This window comes from Bos indicus, chromosome 20, assembly GCF_029378745.1.
Source record: "Bos indicus isolate NIAB-ARS_2022 breed Sahiwal x Tharparkar chromosome 20, NIAB-ARS_B.indTharparkar_mat_pri_1.0, whole genome shotgun sequence".
NCBI lineage: Eukaryota > Metazoa > Chordata > Mammalia > Artiodactyla > Bovidae > Bos > Bos indicus.
Genome location: NC_091779.1, coordinates 34,968,628 through 34,977,902, shown reverse-complemented (window position 1 = coordinate 34,977,902; position 9,275 = coordinate 34,968,628). Strand labels below are relative to the sequence as shown.

Below are 9,275 nucleotides of genomic sequence, written 5' to 3'. Positions count from 1 at the left end.
AAGTCAAGCAAATAAAAATGAATTGACAAAAAACTCCACAACCAATGTTAGGGAAAACTCAGTCATGAAGACTTTCAGAGGTGAGTTGTTTTTTTTTCTTTTCTTGTATAACCTTTCTTTTCTTGTATAATCTTTGGTCATGACAGAAGCCTGGTTTCTTTGCCACTGAGTAGCCACCACGGTTGTCTCCCTGGAGACTGGCACTTGTATGATCTTTAGCACATGTTAGAGGTTGGAGAAGGCAATGGCAACCCACTCCAGTATTCTTGCCTGGAGAATCCCAGGGACAAGGGAGCCTGGTGGGCTGCCGTCTTTGGGGTCGCATAGAGTCGGACACGACTGAAGCGACTTAGCAGCAGCAGCAGAGGTCTAGTAATTAAGCACATTCAGAGAAGCAAGAGTGAATGAGGGGCTAAGTCCCTCACTGAGTGAGAGAATACAGGCTGAGCCTTGTTCATCAGCACTACTGTATTAGGACCCACTAAGAGGGCTGCTGCCACCACAGCCTGTGTGTGTCCACAACTGGCATAACAACTTAGAACGTGAGACTTAGTTGTTTTTAACAGAAGGGAGTTTGTTAAAATATAACATTTCCCAGCAATAATCTAGCATTTTATTATTTAGCAATCTCCTGCAAAGGTTACAATAGCTTAAATATTTACCAAGGACTGTTGGGGAGCTCTTGTCTTTCACTAGGAGACTTCATATTGAACCCATTCCAGGAATACGGGTCAGAGTCCTCACTCATCAGTTTATTGCAGGGTCAACCAAATGCCTGAGTTAGCTACATCCTCTGTTCTTTCCCCTCCCTGCTGTCAGCACAGGAAAGACACAGAATCACACTCTGGTTCTTGAGACACAGTGCTAATACTTTGATGGAGGAATTTGAAACCACTGACTGAAAAGATCTCCCTACATAGCTGAATAAGACCTCAATAGCCAGAATATGGTCAGGTGACCACTGCTAGGAACAAGTGAGGCTGGGAGATCAAGCTTTCAGCTTTACCGACTTCTATAGTAAAGGTAGTTAAGACACAGTTTTACAGTAATATACCATGGAAACCACTCACTTAAAGAATTGAAGCAGATTGTAGCCATTTTAAAGCACAATGCCATTCTCAGATGAGCTGGAACAGTAATAGATCCCATCTTGCTGAATTGCAGTGGCAAGAGAATGAAGTTATATTGTGTAAGTGGTAAAGTACTTCACAAATGCAAGATTATTTTGAGAAAATTAATACCTTCTCTCTTTGTATCGCTTATGTGTGAGAGATTGGAAGGCACATTGGCTGTTAAAGTTCAGCTTTTAGCTTAGATTTATGTGATGCTTCAATGAAACCCTCTCCCAAGGATAACAGTTTTACCGTAAAAGTTGAATTCCCGGCTTCCAGGTGTAAACACCACTGCTACTGTGCTGTGCTTAGTCACTCCATCGTGTCTGACTCTCTGCAACCCCATGGACTGTAGCCCACCAGGCTGCTCTGTCCATGGGGATTCTCCAGACAAGAATACTAGAATGAGTTGCCATTCCCTCCTCCAGGGCATCTTCCCAACACAGGCATTGAATCCGGCATTGCAGGCGGATTCTTTACCATCTGAGCCACCAGGAAAGCCCAAAATACTGGAGTTGTAGATTATCCCTTTTCCAGGGGATCTTCCTGACCCAGGAATCAAACCGGGGTCTCTTGCATTGCAGGCGGATTCTTTACCAACTGAGCTACCAAGGAAGCTACTGCTGCTACTAAGAGACTCGAAAGAGGTCTGTTTCCACTTCACAGGGACACTTCAGGAGGCACCTCCCTCTGCTTGGTTAACAGTAGTTACTACTGCACTGAAGTGAATGTCATCCCCTTGTACACATGAACAAGGATAAACCTTTGGCAAGAGCTTGCTTAAACCACATGGAAATATCACACAGGTTCAATGGGTTAGATAAACTGCAGAGCATTTGGATACACTGTGTAATTTGTGCAACATATTCTTATCAGCAGCCCTTTCCAGCTCATCTGTGGTTTACTGGAAACTGCTTACGCGTGGAGTCTGTTTCTCTATATTCTACTCAGAAACAGATAAAATGTTTCAGTTAAAAGGAAAGGTAAGGCAGTACTATCAAATATCCCAGAACAATAAATGCCAATCAAAGACACTTATTCCATCAAGTTCATCTGATTACCTGAAGATGTCAAGTTTAACACCAAGACTTCTACACTCAAGCAGTGTCTGCTTTGGGGTCATCTGTTTTGTTGCTCTAGGTCTTGAAATGAATGAGAGCCTTGAATGCATTTTTTTTTTTTTTTTAAATAAGGGAGAGTGTTTAAGAGTGTCCTAGTGCTAAAGACATTTGACCATAAGCTTGCCCACCTGACTTAGAAACTTAGAAGCTCTTCTAAGTAGCTTACAGAAGCTTGAACCAGTCCACAGAGCTGTGTTTTGATGAAGTCAAACAGCAATGAATTAAAAACAGGGGAAGAAAGGGTAAAAGGCATGAACCAATAGTTCACTAATGAATGATTTTTATACTAGACATAATTGAGGTTGTTCTGGCATAGGTCTTATCCACTGGACTCCCAGTAAACTCCCAGGAAAGGAGAATGTATAGGTCTGAGAGAGGAAAATTGAGTCTTGAAAGGCATCAGATATTAATTTACCCGTGGTCCTATTTCACAGATTTCTACTTTTTCATTTTGGTGACAATTCAGAATGTGTCATAATTAACATTTGCTCACCTTACACTAGTATATGTTATATATTGACCCTATCACATCAACCCAGAGCAGGGGTCAAATGAACTGACAGTAACACATGAGATTCTGCCATTCCAGTTTATTGAAATGAGTAAATTTATAGCTTTCTTTGCATACAGAAAAGTGCACAAGAAAATAAGTATGTACAAAACAATTGTGTGGCTGGTCATCAGTTTCAAAAAATTTGTCTACTTTCAAAAATTCAAACTATCTAGAAATAATTGCCTCCAGTTTAGCACATTTAGGTATTCAGACATATAAAATATTATTTCAAGTCTGTTGATAATAACTGAGTAGAAAGTCAGACATTGCCATACATGATCAGCTATTACCATTCAACATAAAACCATAGGACTTTAGCCTGGACTACTTGGGGCTAATCAATGGAGGTTCGTGAGGCCACCATCTTGTTTTGATCCTGAGCAGTCATCCTCTTCTTCCACCTAAAGATAATATTGTATGTGGTTGATTAACACCCACAAGAACCTGAGCACTAGGGGTCAAGAAATCACATTAGAAACCCAACATAAACAAAATAAAACAAAACTCACTATGGCAAGAACAAACCCTTCAGATCCGTGCCAACAACAGGACTGAAAATGAGCTGGAAGAGTTTCCAAGATTGTGAGGAGACAAACACTGCACACATTAAATTTTTAATGATAACACCAAATACTTGCTCTACAGAATCCACCCCCTCCCCACCACCCATTTATCTTCTGACTGTGAGACTGTGGCATCAAGAAAGCTTTCCAGTTACTTGATAAAGGTCTGGCATGACCCCAAATAAGCACCTAACATGTTTGGCACAATCACATTTAACTTTGATGTGCTTCTCTTAGGAATGCAGTCCTTCATTTCTGAGTTGAGTTCAATTTTTCCTCAACGTGAACTGTTCTGGAACTTCAGCTCAAGAAGATAGCCTCTTATTCCATAGAAAGGATAAAGGTTGTGTGCATTTGCAACTCTAGTTACTGAGATTAGAGATTACTGAGAAGGTAGAGCATAGAGGCTTCAGACCTGTGAATCATTAGATTTTTTTGCCCCATAAAACTCAACTGTTTATGAAAGAGAGAAGCCCAGGAGCAAAAATGACTGAAAAGAGAATTGGAGGGGAAAGAAGAGGAGAGATTAAAAAATGATTCTTCCCTCCTTTGCAATAGCTAGCAAGAGATAAGAGAAAGGACAATCTCACCCTTGAGAGAAAATGAATCTTCAGAAAGAAAAGTTGCATCTTTAAAAACATTCTTAGGTGTGTCAGATTCCAAGGAGATTCTCCTAAGGAGAAATTGAACTTGCTTCTAGTTTACTTTAAAAATGCTCTGTAAGTGACGGTCTGAAGCAAGATTTAAGCAGGTGCCTTGTTCTACAATCTTTAGGTTTAATGCTCTGAAACAGAACCCCCAAACACTATGAACAGTAGGGATTTCAAAATTTATTCAAAACAGTATGATCTGAGGGGTTGTGGTGGCTGCATCGCCCAACCAGAGGGTACATGGGTCACATGGGTTCCAGAAGGTTCTAGGGTCACAATAGACAAGGGTCCACATAGGAAAACTACTTCGCTTACATTCGGCTAGTGAGTTTAGGTTCTTAATTTATTTAAAGCCATAGATTCAGTTTAGCAAAACAGAAAGTAGAAGGTATTCTACAAGTGGGAGAGGCTGCAAGAAATAAGGCAACTGATAATATGTCAAAGCTAGAACAAGGGCAAAAGTCAGGACTTGTCTGCCAATTAGCTTTGTCCTTGACTACCAAGGCCAACCTCTTTGTTTCTCTGGACAGTCAGCACGCCAAGTTCCTAGAGAAGTATGGAGAAGAAAAAAAACCATGGTTAGAATTTTGGGGTTGAATATTTAATGTGGTAAACATTAAGTCATTATCTATGTTAATAATAATATCTCCTAGGACTGATTCAAGAGGATAAAACAACTGATGTAGAATCTGTAATAAAGTGATTAACACAAGTGCTCAATAATGTTAGCTATTTTGTCCCACTGTAGTTCTTCTACTCACGCCCCAACCTACCATTTAGCAGGTTAACTAGAATTACCCTTCCTTCATGACCTAAAGAAGGAAGGGCTTCCAGAGAGAACTCTAGTCAATTCAATTAGGTGCAAACAATCCTCCTAGACTTTTAGTGCATGTTATTCCTTGTGCTTGGTTCATGGGTGCCTCCCTGGGAGAGGAGGCAAGAGTGAGTCTCTGTTAAGGTTCAATATATCATACCATTTTATTAACATTGTAACTCATCTGGATGCTTGCTAAAATTAAGCTTTTCCTCAGCACCAAGGGGGATTCCTCAGGGCTAGGGCCCAGGAATTTGCCTTTTCAATAATCTCACTCTGTAGCCTATTTTATGGAAAAGCATTTTCAGAAAGACTGTAATTACAGAAGTGGAGTGAGGGAGATAATCCAAATTGCAAGTAAACTCAAATCTTATTGTTAGTATCAGACTTAAGATATGTATCTATTTAAAATAATTAAGTTCTACGTGGGTTGAGAGAGAGTTTGGGTCGAGAGAGTTTGGTAGGCCCACGTGAATGGGGGCCAGGGGGCAAAACTGGGAAAAAAAATGGGCTTGGGTTCTTTTCATTCTTCCTATTTTTCTCCTCTTCCAGCTATCCCCTACTTCCTCTAAAATGCAGATAAGCCTCTTCTCCTCCACAAACTGCAATCTTTTAAGATGAGATAAAGTTGTTTCTACTAACTGGTGAGGAAGAAGCACACTCCCATCTTCACTCCCAGATCTCAATCTAAGATGGTGGTGGTGGTTCAGTGGCTAAGTCGTGTCCGACTCTTGCGACCCCATGGACTGTAGCCTGCCAGGTTCCTCTGTCCATGAGATTCTCCAGGCAAGAATACTGGAGTGCATTGCCATTTCCTTCTCCAAGTCTAAGGTGGTAACACACAGTAACTGACTGAGGATAAAACCCACCAGTGGACTCATCTGAACTTGCCTTTCAAGGGGTTATAGGAAGCTGTCACCACTTTGAGATTTAATATCACCAGACAATTTCAGACCAATTGTGAGGCCCTCTCACAAAGAAATGCATATTGAATTGGATGGCAAAAGTGTAATCATGATTTGTTTGGCTGACCTCTTTGGTGGTTTCAGAAGGCCTTCAGAATTTGAAGCTTCTATAGAAAACTGAGTAGTTACTAGGAAACTTTGCAATCACTTCAATATGAAGATCAAAAATCTAGAAGGCTGTTATGTGTTATATGGAGTTTTACTTCTGTACAGAAGTGAAATGTTAAAAACACAGGACAGAAACCTATATCCATGAGTATATTACTATTTTTTTTAATATGTGTAAGAACTCTATTCATAAATACTCAGCTTAGTCATTATTGAATTAGTTAAGCATAGTGTTCCATATCTTTTACTTCTCCATTTCAGAAGAATTTATTCTTTCCAATTCTAAAATTAAAATTTCACCTTTATTCTCTGTGCCACCCTTTCTTACAAAGCCTAAGCTTAGCAGGATCTTCTACTTACAGAAGTTAGGCAAAAGGGTTTCCAAATGGATCTCTATATATATCGGATGATGTGGGTTGAAGAGAAGCCATCTATGGAAACAAAACCACCTAGTCAATAACTGTAATTACAATGATAAGAAAATACCTATAATTAAGACTTCTCAGATTCCTTTAAAAATCACTTAGGTCACAGACTAATCAGATATTGTATGGGTCTACAATGATTTGTGTTTTCCTACTTGTGATGGATATATATTTAATATTTACATCAAAAGCAAGATTCAGAATTATGTTTATTCCCCCAAAATGCAAAATATTATTTTTATGAGCTCAGTAATTTTGCTTTAGGAAATTAAACGTTTGAAAGGTTTTTAAGCATAGTGTTTTGGCTCAATTTTCTTTCAAAGTGCTTTCCCAAGCTAGATTAAGTGAGAGACAAAGGACTTTTCTATATGATATTTGCTTCTCAAATTCAAGAGAGTAGTTCCTGTAAAAATAATCCTTCCCGTTTGAGCTGAGGTTTACACTGCAGTGGTTCTCAGTGATAAATCTTATTCAAATGTCCTTTACCGTCAAAGATACAAGCAAGGTTAATTCAGGAGGTGATAACTCTATGTGGTGTGTACTTTGGAATATCAGCTTCTAATAGTTGGTACTTACAGAGGCTGGTGATGAGTGGAAAGAATCTTTAGAGAAGGGGTTCTCAAATGCATTGTCAGCAGATTTGGTAACTGGCGGGGCACTGTGTCGGGGAGCCGGCTTTGGTAGATCTAGAAGGTGAGAAAGTAGTCAGTAAGCAAGCTTTCCTCCAATGCAAGCACAAGTCCTCCAGTCAGGCTTATCTTAGAAATTAAGTTCCATATTTTTGAAACTGATATTGACCAAACAAAAATTATCACACCAAATACCAGGATGATCACAAGCAAATTCATCCCTTCTTGGAAGAGGAAGCCAGGCACATTCACTTGAAGTGGAAGAGATTCAGAATTTCCTCACTTAAAAGCACCTACGTGGCAAAACTTCATTAAGCCTTGAGGCCAACACAGAAATAAAGGCTTCTAGAAATTCAATGGCAACCCACTTCAGTGTTCTTGCTTGGAGAATCCCAGGGATGGTGGAGCCTGGTGGGCTGCCGTCTATGGGGTCGCCCATACAGAGTCGGACATGACTTGAAGCGACTTAGCAGCAGCAGCAGCAGCAGAGATTCAATTACCTGATAGATTAACTAATAAAAGTACAGCTAGCATTCACATACTGGTTGCATTTCAAGGCTCTTTCTTTCTACCATGCCTTTTAACTTCCCTCGTTAGATGGGTAGTATGATCCATGCATGTCTATTAATGAAAAAAATGAGCCTACAGCCCTACATACCTACCTGCAGTGCTCTGGGTGCCACAACCCATTGAATTTCAATAGCTCTCGGCAGCCCTTTTTAAGAATTGCCACAAGAGGGCAGCACTGGGCCAGTCCTTAGAAATAGCTAACTAAGGCACCCTGTTAACTCCATAAGCTAAGTGGTTAAGTTGTCTCCATAACCCCTGATAGATGAAAAAAGCAAGAGTACAGCTATTAAGGGTCTGGAGAGGGTTCTGAGAGACTCTCTGGATTCATACGACTGAAATCCTCATGGGTGCAGTTGCCAGAGAAGTAGGTAGCTTACCATTGATCTTTCTCAACAGTTGATTAGCGTCCAGGTCATCATGGTCTGCATTCTCCTGAGGAATGCCAACTTTGCTGTTGAAATAATTGGAGAAGGCACTCGAGGTCCCAGAGGAGTTCTGTTCTCCCTTCCTTGCCGGCACAGTAGGTGGCTGCCGCAGTTGGAAGTCCTTAAACATTTCTTTCACTTCCTTGACTTCTCTATCCCCAAGAGGGTCCAAGGCAATGAAGGCATCACTGGGGACATCCTTTGGAGGGCCAGTTCTGGGAGGTGGTTGAGGAGGAGTGGCCAGGAGAGAGGAGAGCATAGAAGGGGGCGGGGTGGACACAGCAGGAGCTGGAAAAACATTGCTCTGAAAAGGATTCCCCAGAGGGCTGTTTGCTGACCATGTATTGGGTGTTATGGATGCTGATGTGCCCCAAGCTACAGGGGGTGGAGAGGAAACTGAGATTGCGAAAGAGGAAGGCTGGTTCCAACCCGGAACACTTGGGCTTGTGGTAAAGACGATTGGCTGACTGAATCCTGAAGGCTGACCAGCCATCATGGCGCCCGGGACCATTGAAGGGGACTGACTGAAGACTAAAGGTGCTGGGCTCCATGGTGCTGCCTGAGCAGATAGAACTGGCACTCCACCTGAAGGAAGGAAGCAGGACAGAGGACTTAAATCAGAAGACCAGCTTGAAGAGGATTCGAGTTCCAGAAAGTCAGCTCTCTGGAGAGCATTTACAGAGAGCATCTACATGCCAACCTTTATTAAGCCTTGAGGCTGACATGGTTCTTATTAGATTAAATCACTCTAAAGATGAACTGGGCTTCCCTGGTGGCTCAGATGGTAAAGAACCTGCCTGCAATTCAGGAGACCCAGGTTCGATCCCTGGGTCAGGAAGATGCCCTGGAGAAGGGAATGGCTACCCACTCCAGTGTTTTTGCCTGGAGAATTCCAGGGACAGAAGAGCCTTGGTGGGCTACAGTCCATGGGGTGGCAAAGTATCAGACTCGACTGAGCAACACTTTCACTTTCTTTTCAAAGATGAATTAGCTGTGGCACATATTCAAATGTTTGTTGTACTTCGAAGCCCTGTTTTTCTACCACATGTTTTTAAACTTTCCTCATTAGATAGGTAATACAGTCAAGTACCAAGTCATAAAAGAAAATGAGCCCTTTTCATACATACATTGATGTAATTCAAACAGCTAGAATAGAGCCTGTCAGTAGTATGAATCTACAGGTTGAGTAAATACATTGACATATATAAGCCATGCTTATTATGAAGTAGTTAATTAAGATAATCCATTGGATACTCGAGTCATTGATGTAATCTCTTCATCTGGCAAATGGCTCAGGTCTGGAGTCTTATGGAGACTAGCTGTTAGGCATATACATTAGG

At 41.2% G+C, this 9,275-nt stretch overlaps 1 protein-coding gene across 4 annotated transcripts in view; it reads right to left on the bottom strand.

Annotated features, from left to right (window-relative positions):
- Positions 1-2,808: 2,808 nt before the first annotated feature.
- DAB2 (DAB adaptor protein 2) overlaps positions 2,809-9,275 on the bottom strand; it is a 60,206-nt gene continuing 53,739 nt past the window's right edge. For all 4 annotated transcript variants that reach the window (XM_019982898.2, XM_019982897.2, XM_019982896.2 and 1 more), the window contains 4 exons: positions 7,888-8,520; positions 6,888-6,997; positions 6,247-6,317; positions 2,809-4,545 (listed from right to left, as the gene is read on the bottom strand). In XM_019982898.2, coding sequence (XP_019838457.2) covers positions 6,252-6,317; positions 6,888-6,997; positions 7,888-8,520 — 809 coding nt within the window. In that variant the 3' untranslated portion in view covers positions 2,809-4,545; positions 6,247-6,251. The remainder of the gene's footprint in view (positions 4,546-6,246; positions 6,318-6,887; positions 6,998-7,887; positions 8,521-9,275) is intronic.